The sequence below is a fragment of the Phocoena sinus genome, chromosome 13 (genome assembly GCF_008692025.1).
Source record: "Phocoena sinus isolate mPhoSin1 chromosome 13, mPhoSin1.pri, whole genome shotgun sequence".
NCBI lineage: Eukaryota > Metazoa > Chordata > Mammalia > Artiodactyla > Phocoenidae > Phocoena > Phocoena sinus.
Genome location: NC_045775.1, coordinates 51,921,326 through 51,937,740, shown reverse-complemented (window position 1 = coordinate 51,937,740; position 16,415 = coordinate 51,921,326). Strand labels below are relative to the sequence as shown.

Below are 16,415 nucleotides of genomic sequence, written 5' to 3'. Positions count from 1 at the left end.
TCCGTAGCACCTTTCATAGCTTCATCATGGCATATACCATAGTCCCCTGTAGGTTTTTCATTTGTTTTCCTCTCTAGACACAGGAAAGTCCTCTCAGAATGGAAAAAGTCATGTAAGAGGGGGATAGATAGATAGATAGATAGGTTGATTGATTGATAGATTTAATAAGAGCATGATTTAGAGTACTATTTACTATTTACTCTGAATTGAATATTGAAATAAGTGTAGTGTAAATGTAATTGATAATAGCTAGAGTACTTCTGAAAGATAATTTTTAACAAATTCTGTTCTTGTCTTTCAGAGCATGTTTTAAGAAATTGCCTCGGATTCTGAGTTTCAATACTATGAGGTATACATTTAACATGGTCACAATGATGAAAGAGAAAGTGAACACACATTTTTCCTTCCCATTACGTTTGGATATGACACCCTATACAGAAGATTTTCTTATGCGAAAGAGTGACAGGAAAGAAGGTAATGGAAAATCTTTCTCTTGCCTATGTTTATTGTAAGTCTTCATGACAAGATAGTCATATTTATAAAGTTGTAATCAACTACACATTTAACAAAATCAAATTGAATCTTATAAAGGAGAATATTTTTAAAGACAATATGGCATATTCAGTCAGTTGGCCCATAAAACGTTTTGTATCTACTAGGAGTGTGTTCTAGGCACCTTTCCAAGTGAATGAGATAAACATGGTTCCTGCCCTTGAAGAACTTAAGTCTATTGGGCATGGCATATATTAAACAAGGAATTATAAACATGAAGTGTTGTCAAATAGTGAATGTATCACAGATTGAGGGGAATCAGGGAGGGCTTTCAGGAGATGGTGACATTTAAGCAGAGCTTGAGTAAGAGCTAGAGTGAGAGGAGTGGAGAAACTCTAGTGGGGGGCAGGGGGCTGATTAGGGGGTTGATGAGATAGGCAAAAGGGTGGCAGCCAGATCAGTTTTTTTGTAAGCCATGTTAATAATTTTGATCTTTATTTCAATGTGAAACCATTGGAAAATTTTAAGCAGGGAACTGAGGTAACCAGGTGGGATCTTGGAAAAGGTTATTCTGACTATAGCAATAGAAATGGATTAGAGGATGATAAAAGGAGTGTGGGGAGGCTGTTACGGTAAACCACAGTAATAGTAGCACAGATGAGAAAGCATACCAACCAGTAGGGTTGGAGAGAAGCACATGGCGATAGAGTTAGTAGAACTTGATGATTGAATGAATAAATGAATTGAACAAAGTTATTGAACATCTATCCACTATTTAATTTTCTATTATAGTAATAGGAATATAGTGACAACAGAGAACAAGGTCTCTGACCCTATGAAGCTTACAGTTTAGTCAGTCTACTACTAGAGGAAGGAGGAGAAGTCAAGAAAGGTTTCTGGCTTGATCAGTTAGGTGAATAGTGGGATCAGTATTTCAGGATCTCAAGAAGGAGGGAGTGTGGTCAGAAGTATTGAAAACTACATAAAGAAAAGGAACAGTTCCAGTGAGACCATGAGGGAAAATTATCTAACATGTTGAAGATCTCTGGTTATCAGACCAATTTAATTTGGGTGTTGCAGTAGGAAGGTGGATTGCAACGAATTTAAAATGGCACTTGGTTGGTAAGTAGTTACCTCCAAATTGCTATTATTACGTCCATAAGACCAGTGATTTTCGAACATCTGTGTGTATGTCCCAAGGACCATGATGAGGAATGGAAATAGGTGAGAGGAGAGAAGAAAGCAGAATAGGGCCAGCTCATACCTTTTCCATTCTTCTTTAGCCAAGAGAAGTTCCATTTTACATAAGAGTCCTGGCAGTGTTTTGTTTGTATAGAAAGTTATGCTGATGTAAATTTTTAAGATTTGAAGAGCCACCATATTATAAGATACAAGAAAGAGAACCATATTTTAATCTTTATACTGCATTGCCGGGCACTTAATGAGCATCCAGTAAATGTTTTACTCTCACTAAATGGGAGCTGAGAGGTATAAACAATGAGTGTGGGCTACTCTTTCAAGAGAAGAACATATCTTTCTTTGAAGAGAGAGGATGGTGACTGTGGCTGTGAGGTGATACAGGGTTAAGGGAGGGAACTTTAAAGTTAGAATTGCAGTATGTTTAGAAGTTACAGGAAATGAGGCAGAAGAGGTAAGTTTGAAAATAGAGACAAAGTTAAGAAGTTGGCATTGTATATATACATCCTACTTTTTAGAACATTTTCAAACCATTTGTAAAATTATAGCAAGACTGCGTAGTAACTGCTTCACTGTATTTTTCATAATGTCTCTATGTGTGGAAATAGCAAAAATTTATGCCAAGATAAAGGAATTTATTAAGCCACAAGTGATGCATTCAGCGTCAGATTCTAGTACATCCAAACTCCTCAGTCACTGCTCTGACACTCTCAGCCAGTTCCTCCTCTTCACCTAATTGTTGCTTCAATTTTCAGGTTAGACTGTGCACTCAGGTTAACCAAATCTGCTCTCACTTATTTGCTTCTGATTATACCTTTCCTTTTGTGATGATGGAAATACAGATCATACATGTTCTGGAGTTTTTTCTTAATATCTCTTGTAATAACTTTTCAAATTGAAATCTCTGTGGGTGGGAAGTATATGTTTTGTTTATTTTGTTTCTGTCTACATAAAGCTCCTAATACACAGTGTTTTCTATTAACTGGGAAAACAGTTGGAAGCATGCTGCCAGTACAATGCTCCATGTTCCTTAGCATGAGACTAACAGGCATAAATATGTTAATACTTTTCAGATCTTGCGTTTGCCTGCTCCTAATAAAGGTAATACAAAATGCTTCATTCAGATTTATCTATTTCAAAAGGAAGAGCCAGATTAAGCAAAAAGAATATATTTTACATTTACATATTACATGGAGATTGTCCCTAGTTATGCACTGACACATAGTTGTTTTTCCAGTGATTTGTATAAATGCTCCTTAAAATTGTAGGCTATGAATGGTGAATGACTAGCATATAGGATTTTTTTGTACCTATTTGAATATATAAAGTATCTGTGCCTATTTCTGTGCATAAAGTTTAGTATATAAAGTGATTCTAAGATGTCACTGTGTGCAGTTTTCAAAATTATTGCCATTATTTTATGTAAATCATTCCAGGTTTTAAGGAAGTCAGTGATCATTCAAAAGACACAGAGAGCTATGAGTATGACTTGATAGGAGTGACTGTTCACACAGGAACAGCAGATGGTGGACACTATTACAGCTTCATTAGAGATATAGTCAATCCACATGCTTATAAAAACAATAAATGGTGAGTTTTAAATATTTTATTCTTGGGATTTAAAAAAATGTTTTTTCTTCTGTTTTTAAAATATAAGCTTATGATAGTTTTCTTCTTGAGATAGTTTTCGGATTTTAGTTTTCTAAAAACTTTATAGTTCGGAAAGGGGGCACATAAAATGTTTAAATGAAAGCTTTCAAAAGACAATATGAATCCATCCTTAAACTTCATACATCTCCAGACTTGAGAATTTGATAAATTCTCGCCTAAGAAAAATGAACACACTCAAAAGTTTTGCACACAACTTTAGATTCACAGATAATATTGCACCTTCCAAATCTTACCTACCTGTGTTCACTTATTCCAGAACTGTTTACTTAATGCCTTTTATAGGGTGGCCACAAAGTCCTTATGTATTCCAGTTAGAAAATAACCTGCATACTCAATTTTCTTCACCTTACCTTTCCCTTCTGACACACATTCTTTTTATCATCTTTCATCAAGTTAATGGCTGGAAGTCATTCAATCAGTCCTTAATAGCTGGTTTTTGGTCCTCGGATGTTGTTGAATAAAGTCTCATGTATAGAGACTATTGATGTGCTAGACATTGTTCTAAATATTGGGGATATTGCTGTGAACAAAGTGTACATTGGTAAATTGATCTGCACTTAATAGAACAGTTTCGTTGAAATATTTCTCACTCTTTAAACCATCATATCCATGGTATCTTTACTTTTTTTTGTCCATTTGAATATAAATTTTGAAATGGCATCTTTATCGTTGTAAGTTTTCCAAGCTCTTAATGTTTTCTGTCCGATAGCTTTACATGTTAGAAAGTTATGCAAACTTTTTATTCCTTGCTTTTATGAACTCTTGTTACTCCCAGGTTATGAATAGATCTATCAGATTTTAAGGTGGTTATGAGTGTGTTGTGAAATTATATTCCCAATTTCTAGTGGATTAGAATTGCCGAAACAAGAGCTTAGTTAGAATTTACCACATATTAATAAGTTTGATCAATATTTGTAATATATTAGAATGTAATCTAAATATTTTAAAAAGAGGCACAATACAGATATATTACATATATACTTGATCAATACTATATGCTCTGCTTTAGGTATCTTTTTAATGATGCTGAGGTAAAACCTTTTGATTCTGCTCAACTTGCTTCTGAATGTTTTGGTGGAGAGATGACGGTAAGTTTTATTCAAAAGTTATAAATGGTTCATGACTTTCTAAGTGCTTTGCAGTATCATAAAATCCAATAGCAGAGTCATGTAACTTTCTCTTAATTCCTATAATTAAATCTAAAATGTTTTTTTTTGTTTGTTTAGTATAGCTTAGTATGTTTGGAGCATATACCAGACACTGGAAAATATTTTTTTTTGAAAATATATTTTAAATTACTATTTCTTCAACTGATTAAGAGGGTCTGATTAAGAAGGGTTAAGACTTACAATTGAAAAATAATAGTATAGGAATTGAATTACATTTCCACAAGACATCATGATTAAATAGGTTGTTTACTTAAATGCTTTGGGATTAGAACAGAAAGAAATTACTCTATTGAATACTTTATTGAGTAAGTACTTACTATGAGAAATCTTTGACAAGGAAGTTGGCTTAAGCTAAACTTTAAAGATTGTTCCTTTAGTGCTTTCAATAACAGAGGCAACAACCTAGTTATTACTAGTGACAGGATAGAAAAAGATTATCTGTTTTGTAATTATCAGTTAAGATATAAGAAAAGACAATTAGGTTGGAGTAGTGTTATAATAATTTCACTTCTTTATATGCAGTTTACCCTAGTACCAATTTTCTGAAAACTTTAAAAATAGCCTGTTGATTCTCACAAGTATTAAAAAGTAATTTCTATTTCATAAAGAAGCTCAGATAAAGTTATATTTCCCTTTAATAGCCATGTTTATTGTGAAATAACTGGTCACATTCTGGATTTTAATGAAAAGGCTTTCCTAACTGCTCTTTGATGCTCTTATGTACTATTCTGAATAGAAAAGGAAAATTAGACAAATTCCTAACACTTGGAAAATAAGTAGAAGAAGGAAGGAAATAAGGAGTTACCATTGAAGCCATAACTAAACCTATTGCATCTCTAGATGTTATTCCTAGAATATTTCCTCAAAAAAAAAAAAAAGATAAACAAGTAAACAGTGCAAAACTCTTCTTTTAAAAGGTAGTTTTTCAGATTGCATGCCCACTTTATTAAGTTTTATATATTTGAAGAGAAATTAAGGAAAAAATCCCATTCACCATTGCAACAAAAAGAATAAAAATCCCTAGGAATAAACCTACCTATGGAGGTAAAAGACCTGTACTCAGAAAACTGTAAGACACTGATGAAAGAAATCAAAGATGACACAAACAGATGGAGAGATATACCATGTTCTTGGATTGGAAGAATCAATATTGTGAAAATGACTATACGACCCAAAGCAATCTACAGATTCAATGCAATCCCTATCAAACTACCAATGGCATTCTTCACAGAATTAGAACAAAAAATCTTACAATTCATATGGAAACACAAAAGACCCCGAATAGCCAAAGCAATCTTGAGAAAGAAAAATGGAGCTGGAGGAATCAGGCTCCCCAACTTCAAACTATACCAAAAGGTACAGTAATCAAGACAGTATGGTACTGGCACAAAAACAGAAATATAGATAAATGGTACAGGATAGAATGCCCAGAGGTAAACCCAGGCACATATGGGCACCTAATTTACAACAAAGGAGGCAGGAACATACAATGGAGAAAAGACAGCCTCTTCAATGAGTGGTGCTGGGAAAACTGGACAGCTACATGTAAAAGAATGAAATTAGAACACTACCTAACACCATACACAAAAATAAACTCCAAATGCATTAAAGACTTAAATGTAAGACCAGACACTATAAAACTTTTAGAAGAAAACGTAGGAAAAACACTCTTTGACATAAACCACAGCAAGATCTTTCTTGACCCACCTCCTAGAGTAACAGAAATAAAAATAAACAAACGGGACTTAATTAAACTTAAAAGCTTTTGCACAGCAAAGGAAACCATAAGGAAGACAATAAGACAGCCCTCAGAATGGGAGAAAATATTTGCAAATGAAACAACAGACAAAGGATTAATCTCCAAAATATAAAAACAGCTCATGGAGTTCAATATCAAAAAAAACCAAACAATCCAGTTAGAAAATGGGCGGAAGACCTAAATAGACATTTCACCAAGGAAGACTTAGAGACAGGCAAGAGGCACATGAAAAGATGCTCAGCATCACTAATTATTAGAGAAATGCAACTCAAAACTACAATGAGGTATCACCTCACGCCGGTCAGAATGGCCATTATCAAAAAAGCTAGAAACAGTAAATGCTGGAAAGGGTGTGGTGAAAAGGGAATCCTCCTACACTGCTGGTGGGAATGTAAATTGATACAGCCACTATAGAAAACAGTATGGAGGTTCCTTAAAAAACTAAAAATAGAACTGCCATATGACCCAGCAATCCCACTACTGGGCATATACCCTGAGAAAACCATAATTCAAAAAGAGACATGCACCAGGGCTTCCCTGGTGGCACAGTGGTTGAGAGTCCGCCTGCCGATGCAGGGGACACAGGTTCGTGCCCTGGTCCAGGAGGATCCCACATGCCGTGGAGCGGCTGGGCCTGTGAACCATGGCCGCTGAGCCTGCGCGTCCGGAGCCTGTGCTCCACAACGGGAGAGGCCACAACAGTGAGAGGACCGCATACTGCAAAAAAAAAAAAAAAAAGAGAGAGACATGCATCACAGTGTTCATTGCAGCACTATTTACAATAGCCAGGACATGGAAGCAACCTAAATGTCCATTGACAGATGAATGGATAAAGAAGATGTGGCACATATATACAATGGAATATTACTCAGCTATAAAAAAAACGAAAATCAGTTATTTGTAGTGAGGTGGATGGACCTAGACTCTGACATACAGAATGAAGTAAGTCAGAGAAAAACAAATACCGTAGGCTAACGCACATATATGGAATCAAAAAAAGAAAATGATACTGATGAACCTAGTTGCAGGGCAGGAATAAAGGGGTAGGCATAGAGAATGGACTTGATGACATGGGGTGGGAGGGCGAAGCTGGGGCGAAGTGAGAGTAGCGTCAACATATATACACTACCGAATGTGAAATAGTTGGCTGGTGGGAAGCAGCAGCATAGCACAGGGAGATCAGCTTGGTGCTTTGCGATGACCTAGAGGGGTGGGATAGGGAGGATGAGAGGGAGGCTCAAGAGGGAGGGGATATGAGGGCGGGGATATGGGGATGTCCGTATGCATATGGCTGATTCACTTTGTTGTGCAACAGAAACTAACAAGGTATTGTGAAGCAATTATATTCCAATAAAGATTTATTTAAAAAGTAGTTTTTCAGATTGCAAGTCCATTTTGTTTAGCTTTATATTATTGATGGCAAAGTACCTTAAAAATGTTTTGAATCTTTTTTTTAAAGTACTACTCCTATCCAAAAACTGCTATTAAAGATTTTTCTGCATATAATGCTATTTGAGAACTATTTACAAAGTTGCTATAAAGTATAAAATAGCTATTTATGAAGTATTTTATATATAAATATAGCTGAGTGTACCCATTTCTTAAAGAAGGAAAACTTTCATTTTTTTAAACAGACCAAGACCTATGATTCTGTTACAGATAAATTTATGGATTTCTCCTTCGAAAAGGTAACCATTTCTTTCATGTATAATTGTACATTGTTTTCTGACTTCCATGTTATCTACTTTTATAGGTATACTATGTCAAAATGAAAATATACTTTTTTTTCCCTCTTAAAGACACACAGTGCTTATATGCTGTTTTACAAACGCATGGAACCAGAGGAAGAAAATGGCAAAGAATACAAATTTGATGTTTCATCTGAATTACTAGAGGTATGAGTTAATTTAACTTTAGCAGCAATTTAAAAGCATGTTAAGTATTTATGCAAGTATTAGTTCTAGAATATAAAAGCAGGCTATATAAACAACATCATTAGTATCTGTAATCCGAGGTAGACCGTAACCCTGTTCACAAATAGTCTCGGTAATACTGACATACAACAGGTGAATGTAAACTGAAAGAGGTTAAAGGGAGTGGAAAACAATTATTAGTAACACTGAAGAAAAATAAGAAAGGTAAAAATGGTTGATGGAATAAGCTCAAGCTCACAATTAACTTGTATGGTTGGTGATATTCTTGGATTGGGTGGTAGGACTGTGAATGTTCCTTTTCTTACGCTTCATATTATACGCAAGTGTACAGTGTATTTTAAATGCATTTAAAATATGTATTATATATATTTTAATATGTGTCTCATTTGTAGTAATGAGCTCTCTTCATTTCATAATGTAGTTACGTGATAATGTTAGGGGTTTATAAAAAGTGTGCACACTCAATGTATGTTGTGTCATTGTTGTAAACTGACTCGGCCAAAAGTAAAAAAAATAAATCTCCAGAAAGGTATACCTGATACAAGTGTACTCTTCCATGTAGACAATTAAACTTTTACTCTCTGACTGATTGATATTTGCACTATTGTGGTCAAGTCTTAAAACTGAGTGGATTTTGTTCCCCAAACACTTCTTCTTTTTTTTTTTTTTTTTTTTTTTTTTTGCGGTACGTGGGCCTCTCACTGCCATGGCCTCTCCCGTTGCGGAGCACAGGCTCCGGACGCGCAGGCTCAGTGGCCATGGCTCAAGGGCCCAGCCGCTCTGCGGCCTGTGGGATCCTCCCAGACCGGGGCACGAACCCGTGTCCCCTGCATTGGCAGGCAGACTCTCAACCACTGCGCCACCAGGGAAGCCCCCCAAACACTTCTAATGGTATCTTGCCTACCTGTAATTTACTGATAAAGAGCCAAGAATATTTTCTTCTTCCAAACCCTCTAAATTAGGTTTACCAGCAGAATTAGATGCGTCACTAGATGCCAAGCTATTAAACTCACCTATTTATACAAAGATTTATTTCAACTGCTATCATAATAGCAAAATAAAATAGATTTTAATCATTATGGGCAAGACTTTGTGTCCCCAGGGTATTCAGATGTACACCATGTTGTAGATGAGGACCCAACGGTATTTAAAGATAGCCACCCACATGTGAAATAAAATGAAATTTTACATAAAACCTTAATGATGTACAGTTGGCATTTGAACAACACAGGCTTGAACTGCGAGGGTCCACTTACACATGGTTTTGGGTTTTTTTTTCAATAAATACAGGATCTATAAGTAAACATGAATTTCTTTTTCACATTGTTTTCTTTTTTTTTTAATTTTATTTATCTTTGGCCGCGTTGGGTCTTCGTTGCTGCACGCAGGCTTTCTCTAGTTGCAGCGAGCGCGGGCTACTCTTCATTGCGGTGTGCAGGCTTCTCATTGTGGTGGCTCCTCTTCGTGGAATACGGGCTCTAGGCACGTGCGCTTCAGTAGTTGTGGCTCACAGGCTCTAGAGCACAGGCTCAGTAGTTATGGCGCACGGGCTTAGTTGCTCTCTGGCATGTGGGATCTTCCGAGACCAGGGCATAAACCTGTGTCCCCTGCATTGGTAGGCAGATTCTTAACCACTGTGCCACCAGGGAAGTCCCTTATTTTGCCAATTTTTTTTTTTTTTTTTTTTTTTTTTTTTTTTTTTGTGGTATGCGGGCCTCTCACTGTTGTGGCCTCTCCCGTTGCAGAGCACAGGCTCTGGACACATAGGCTCAGCCGCCATGGCTCACAGGCCCAGCCGCTCCGCGGCATGTGGGATCTTCCCGGACTGGGGCATGAACCCGTGTCTCCTGCATCGGCAGGCGGACTCTCAACCACTGCGCCACCAGGGAAGCCCTATTTTGCCAGCTTTTAAACATAAACCTGTCTTTCATAACCTGTTGTTACCAGAATATCAGCCTACCATAGTTTTCATGTATGTTATCAATGTTAACTTAATTTTATTCATGATATATTTGCTCTTCAGACAGATGGGATTTCAGAGTTCTTACTTTCAAAATTTTAATAAATAAATTGAAAAAAAAAAAAAAAAGAAACAACCTGATTGCTTGAGGTAACCAGATAAGTAATGATAAATTGGATTAGGTTTAGTAACTACTTCCATATTCCATTTACCTGGAAAAAAGTCAACATGAATTTAAGTGCATGTATACTTTTTGTTTCTTCTAGAGCAAGTCTTATTTTGTCTAATAAAAATATTGGTAAAATGTTATGAAGCAAATGCTTTCTGATGTCTAATGTTAACATTTTTTTCTTCAGTGGATTTGGCATGATAACATGCAGTTTCTTCAAGACAAAAACATTTTTGAACATACATATTTTGGGTAAGCTTGGCAGATTTAGTAAGATTTTTTTGTTAACAGTTTTAAAAAATCTTATTTCGTAAGAATTTTAACCTATTGTTTTCAAATTCTAGGTTTATGTGGCAGTTGTGTAGTTGTATTCCCAGTACATTACCAGATCCTAAAGCTGTGTCCTTAATGACAGCAAAGGTAATATATGTATAGACTTAGGTAATTTCTTCAAAATTGGTGACTTTAAAATAATTAAATCTTTTTTGCTTAATTTTATCTTTTCTTGCAGTTAAGCACTTCCTTTGTCCTAGAGACATTTATTCATTCAAAAGAAAAGGTATGTGTTCTATTTCGTAAACTTTTGTGCCATTCATGTCATTTTTCATATCTTTTTTTTTGGCTGCGTTGGGTCTTCGTTACTACGTGGGCTTTCTGTAGTCGCAATGAGCAGGGGCTACCCTTCATTGCGGTGCGCACCCTTCTCATTGTGGTGGCTTCTCTTGTTGTGGAGCACGGGCTTCAGTAGTTGTGGCTCGTGGGCTCTTCCCGGACCAGGGCCTGAACCCGTGTCCCCTGCATTGACAGGTGGATTCTTAACCACTGCACCACCAGGGAAGCCTCAGATATCACCTAATACCTTCAGTAACTTCTTTTTCTTTTTTAGCCCACAATGCTTCAGTGGATTGAACTGTTGACCAAACAATTTAATAATAGCCAAGCAGCTTGTGAGGTGAGGTGAATGATTCAACAAACAATGCATAGCTTAACATTCACTTTCTTGTTTTCTTTTATTCTTAACTTAGATGATATAACAAAATTGTTTTATCTATTATAAATCATAGGGAGCCAGTGTAAGTTGTTCCTAAAATTACTTGATTGCCAAGAGAAATTTATAATTAATGTATCAAATTCATTACATTGATTAAATAATTGATTTTTAAGTTACTTAAAAATCCTTAGGTTCCCCCCCACCATGTATTGGAAGGAAAAAGTATAGAAAATTCAGAACTGTACCAGTTATTTCTTAACTACTTTTGCATGCTACTAGAAAATACTGAAAAATGCATATCTCCCTTCCCCCTCTTAGAAAAAATGCATATATCCCAGTAGATCAGTTTACGTCCTATTTTATCTTTTCCCATATTACATTATAAGAGAGACATACATCCCTAAGGATAGTATGCACACAGGTAATAAACACTTAGCCATATTGCCATCTTACTATCGTTTATCATTTGTGATGATCTCCCGGAGTGGTGTGTGCCTTTCTAGGAATGCAGGTCTTATAAATTCCCAGAAGTGGGAGACAGCAGCATAGTGTACAATAGATGAAATTAGTTGAAGATATTTTCATATGTAGAAGGTTTTTAGGACGATTATTTTTTAAAATTTTTTTCAGTCGGTTTGTTTGAATTAGTATTGAAACAAGGTCCACATTTTGCTTTTGTCTTGTAAATCTCTTTTCATCTATAATACAGTTGACCCGTGGACAACACGGGTTTGAACTGTGTGGGTCCACTCATACACAGATTTTTTCAGTAAGTACGTACACTACCGTACAATCTGTGGTTGGTTAAATCCGAGGATGCAGAGGAACCTAAGATACAGAAGGTCAACTATGGGACTTGAGTATCTGCAGATTTTCGTGTATGCTGGGGCTCCATACCAAGGAGCAACTGTAGTTACCTTCTTTTTTTTTTTTTCCCCTCTGTACCACATTCTCATTTGTTCTGCAGGATTTTCCACATGCTGGCTTTGATCTAGTGCATCCTTTGGGTGTTATTTAACATATTCCTCTATTCCCTTCCCCCCTCATGATTTTTAAAAAACTATTCAGTAAAAACAAAAACAAACAAACAAACAAAAAAAACTGTTCAGTAGATGCAGAAGCTTGATTAAGTCAAATTTTTTTTGTTTTTGTTGTTTTTTTTAATAAAGTTGTGACTTCAGTTTTTTCACTAAGGATTTGCCTCTGGAACTCTATCAAGGAGTTAAAATTCTCTACAGTTGTCAGTAATTATGTGTGTGCATAAATAGGCAGTACAGTTCAATAGAGGAGTTAAATATGTGATTAAGAGATATCTTGAAATTAATGGGAAATTGTCTTAGCGTAAAGAAGAGTGTTTTTTGTTATCGACAGAACATAAATTGGTTTTAAACAGAAAGTTTATCATATTCAGATCATATATTATTAATAGGAACAAAAAATTCTGCAATGTGACCTTTATGAAGTCTAAGAGGAAAATAGTATTTGACTTTATTAAGAACTGCAGGTTGTCATCATGTAGGTTCTACACTATAATGTAAATGACATCCATGGAATTCTGTATTGAGATGACCTTGATTATGACTTTAGGCATTTTAGATTTTACACTTTCTACCAATTGAAGAATCTTTTTTGGTAAGAATTTAAAAGAATTCAAATGTCAACTAGAATTAAAATCTTTGTGTGATTTTTATCCCAATTGACAAGTATTGATTGAATGTTAAAATCACACTATTTACTTACAGTGGTTTTTGGACCGCATGGCTGATGATGATTGGTGGCCAATGCAGATACTAATTAAGTGCCCTAATCAAATTGTGAGACAGGTAAGAAAAAATTTATTTGGAAAAGAAGTGTCTTTCAAGTTAATTGTTCTGAATTTGCCTGTGAATATATTTTAACCCAGCATTGGAAGTAATTTGAAAAGATCGACCTCTTATCACAAAAGTCATTTTGCTCTTATTTTCACCAGCTTCTTTTGGCAAATCAGCTATCATTTCCAGTCAAGTGATTAAAATCATTTACATTTCCTGGTTACAGGAAGATAGCTATAACTGCCTATTTTCTCAGATCCTACTTTGATGTACGAGTTGTACTGATTCTTTTTCAGATCCTTAGGTATTCTAACCATGGTAGGGTACTGTAATGGCCTTGAAAGTTAAATGAATAGTGTATAACTTATTTCTGTGACAGATTCTCAGCTGTCACATGAATCAATTTATTTTTCATAAATCATTGGAAAAATTAACAAGGAAGAAAAATACATATGCATTTATGACACAAAACTAAAAATTTAATCTGAAATATGCTACTTTCAGTTATAATTGAGATACAATTCTTATATCATAAAATTTAGCAAAACTTTTCAAAGTGTAAAATTAAGTGTTTTTTAGTATATTCCCAAATATGTGACCATCATCTACCTAATTTTATAACACCCCCAAAAGAAATCCCATACTTATGAGCAATCACTTCCATTTTATCCTGTCCATTCTCTTCAGCCCCTGGCCACCATTAATATACTTTCTGCCTCTGTGGGTTTGCCTATTCTCACCATTTCATTTGAATAGAATCACACAGTATGTGGTCTTTTGTGACTGGCTTTTTTGATTTAACCATGTTTTCAAGGTTTACCCATGTTGTGACTTGTATCTGTACTTTATTTCTTCTTATTGCCAAGTAATATTCTATATACCAAATTTTGTTTATCTTTTCATCAGTTGATGAACATTAGTGATGTTTCCACTTCTTTGCTGTTTTGAATAACACTGCTATGAACATATGTGTACAGATATTTGTGTGGACATGTGTTTTCAGTTCTTTTGGATATATACAGAGGAGTGAACTGCTGGGTTGTAACATTCTTAGGGACTACCAAACTTTTTTTCATGATGTCTGCACCAGTTTACATTCCCACCAGCAATCTGTGACGGTTCCAGTTTTGCTACATCTTCTTCAACATTTGTTTATTGTCTTCTTAATTTTAGCCTTTCTAATGGGTGTGAAGTAGTATCTCATTGTAGTTCTGGTTTGCATTTGCTTAATAATAGTAAACATCTTTTCGTGTGCTTATTGGCCATTTGTATATCTTAATCCATATTTTTTGGATAAACTTAAATTGCATTTCCTTCTCCTAGTCATTGAAATTCTAATAAGCAGCTGTCCTGCCCCACTCCACTCTTCTGAAAGAGATGGATGCCAAGTTTTCTTTCCTCTGTATCTCTACTAGTAAAGGAGGTTTCATGAAGCTTTGTATTTGGTAATCTCTATTACTGAAACCTATAGTTTGTTTTTGCTTTTTCCCTTATAAAATTGTTTTTCAAGCTAACTCTACCTTTTATCTTCAGTCTGTAGTTGAGACTCCAGGAAAGCTTTAGAATGTCAAAAGATAATCTGTGGGCAAAATATAAATGGGTAGCAGAGGTTTTTTTTTTTTTTTTTTTCAGTATGCGGGCCTCTCCCGTTGCGGAGCACAGGCTCCGGACGCTTAGGCTCAGGGGCCCAGCCGCTCTGCGGCATGTGGGATCTTCCCGGACTGGGGCACGAACCCGTGTCCCCTGCATCGGCAGGCGGACTCTCAACCACTGCGCCACCCGGGAAGCCCAGGGTAGCAGAATTTTTAATCGTGTTCATTTTGCAGTGTCTTTGTTACCTGATGTGAGTTGACTCTTAGGTTGTCCTATCTTTTCATCTATAGATGTTTCAGCGTTTGTGTATCCATGTGATTCAGAGACTTAGACCTGTGCATGCTCATCTCTATCTACAGCCAGGAATGGAAGATGGGTAAGAAGTATACCTTTTGAACTGAACTTTTTTATTTATTTATTTAACATATTTATTTATTTATTTAACATATTTATTTATTTATTTGGCTGTGCCGGGTCTTAGTTTCATTGCAGCATGCAAACTCTTAATTGCAGCATGCATGTGAGATCTAGTTCCCTGACCAGGGATCGAACCTGGGCCCCCTGCACTGGGAACACGGAGTCTTAGCCACCAGACCACCAGGGAAGTCCCTGAACATTTTATTTTTAAGTTTTTTGATGATCTGCCTACGAAGTATTTTTAAGTATCCACACTGAAATATTTAGGTTCTCCTATTTAAAAATAATCTGTAATAATATAAATCAAGAAGGAATACTTTTGTTTTATTTTTATTTAATTGCATTTTCAAAATCCTCTACAAGTAACTTTGACTTAGTCTTTTTGTTTTGATTTCAGCGAGACATGATAACTGGAATCCAACTTTTTGTATTATTGTAATTCGTATTCATTATTGCAAAGATGAAAGAGATAAATTCAGGTTTTTAAAATATTTCTCCTCCCAAAATATCTATCCCCAGACTTCATACTTTTTCTAAGATGTATAAAATTGTGTTTTCAGGTCTGATGACATGGATGCTTCAGTAGAAGATATAGGTGGTCGTTCATGTGTCACTCGATTTGTGAGAACTCTGTTATTAATCATGGAACATGGTGTAAAGCCTCACAGTAAACATCTTACAGAATATTTTGCCTTCCTTTACGAATTTGCCAAAATGGGTGAAGAAGAGGTGAGGCTATATCTTGTTTATTTCTGATATTATGTACTTATTTTCAGTATTTAAAACTTAATTGTTTTTATATTATATTTTTAAATCAATATTTTTATTTTTAGAGCCAGTTTTTGCTTTCACTGCAAGCCATATCTACAATGGTACATTTTTACATGGGAACCAAAGGGCCTGAAAATGTAAGTACGGTTCTGTCTCATATCAGGGATTTAGAGCCATGTTTTCAAGTTTGCATCATAGAAAGATACTGGATTCCTTTGAAGTCCCTTCCAGCCCTGATATTAAATGATTTTAAGGGTCTAAGTTTGGTTGATATTTTTAATGGATATAGCAAGAGAAGAAACAGTCAAGGGGTAAATTTCATTGGTATGGCCCTGGATCAAAGCAAATAAATTTAGGCAAAATGGCCATCACCTGCTTTAGGGTCTTACAGTAGCATTTTGTGTTTTGGTGAACATTTTTGCTGGCCATATTTTTAAAGCCCTTTGCTATATTAAGTCTGTCAGTCTTCCAAAAATTCAGT

The 16,415-nt window shown here is 35.6% G+C and overlaps 1 protein-coding gene across 5 annotated transcripts in view; it reads left to right on the top strand.

The window, feature by feature from the left end:
- USP34 (ubiquitin specific peptidase 34) overlaps nucleotides 1-16,415 on the top strand; it is a 234,585-nt gene that overhangs the window by 183,826 nt on the left and 34,344 nt on the right. For all 5 annotated transcript variants that reach the window (XM_032653399.1, XM_032653400.1, XM_032653401.1 and 2 more), the window contains 13 exons: nucleotides 302-474; nucleotides 3,126-3,279; nucleotides 4,370-4,448; nucleotides 7,923-7,976; nucleotides 8,088-8,183; nucleotides 10,539-10,603; nucleotides 10,696-10,771; nucleotides 10,863-10,910; nucleotides 11,238-11,303; nucleotides 13,085-13,165; nucleotides 15,037-15,122; nucleotides 15,724-15,892; nucleotides 15,997-16,071. In XM_032653399.1, coding sequence (XP_032509290.1) covers nucleotides 302-474; nucleotides 3,126-3,279; nucleotides 4,370-4,448; nucleotides 7,923-7,976; nucleotides 8,088-8,183; nucleotides 10,539-10,603; nucleotides 10,696-10,771; nucleotides 10,863-10,910; nucleotides 11,238-11,303; nucleotides 13,085-13,165; nucleotides 15,037-15,122; nucleotides 15,724-15,892; nucleotides 15,997-16,071 — 1,222 coding nt within the window. The remainder of the gene's footprint in view (nucleotides 1-301; nucleotides 475-3,125; nucleotides 3,280-4,369; nucleotides 4,449-7,922; nucleotides 7,977-8,087; nucleotides 8,184-10,538; nucleotides 10,604-10,695; nucleotides 10,772-10,862; nucleotides 10,911-11,237; nucleotides 11,304-13,084; nucleotides 13,166-15,036; nucleotides 15,123-15,723; nucleotides 15,893-15,996; nucleotides 16,072-16,415) is intronic.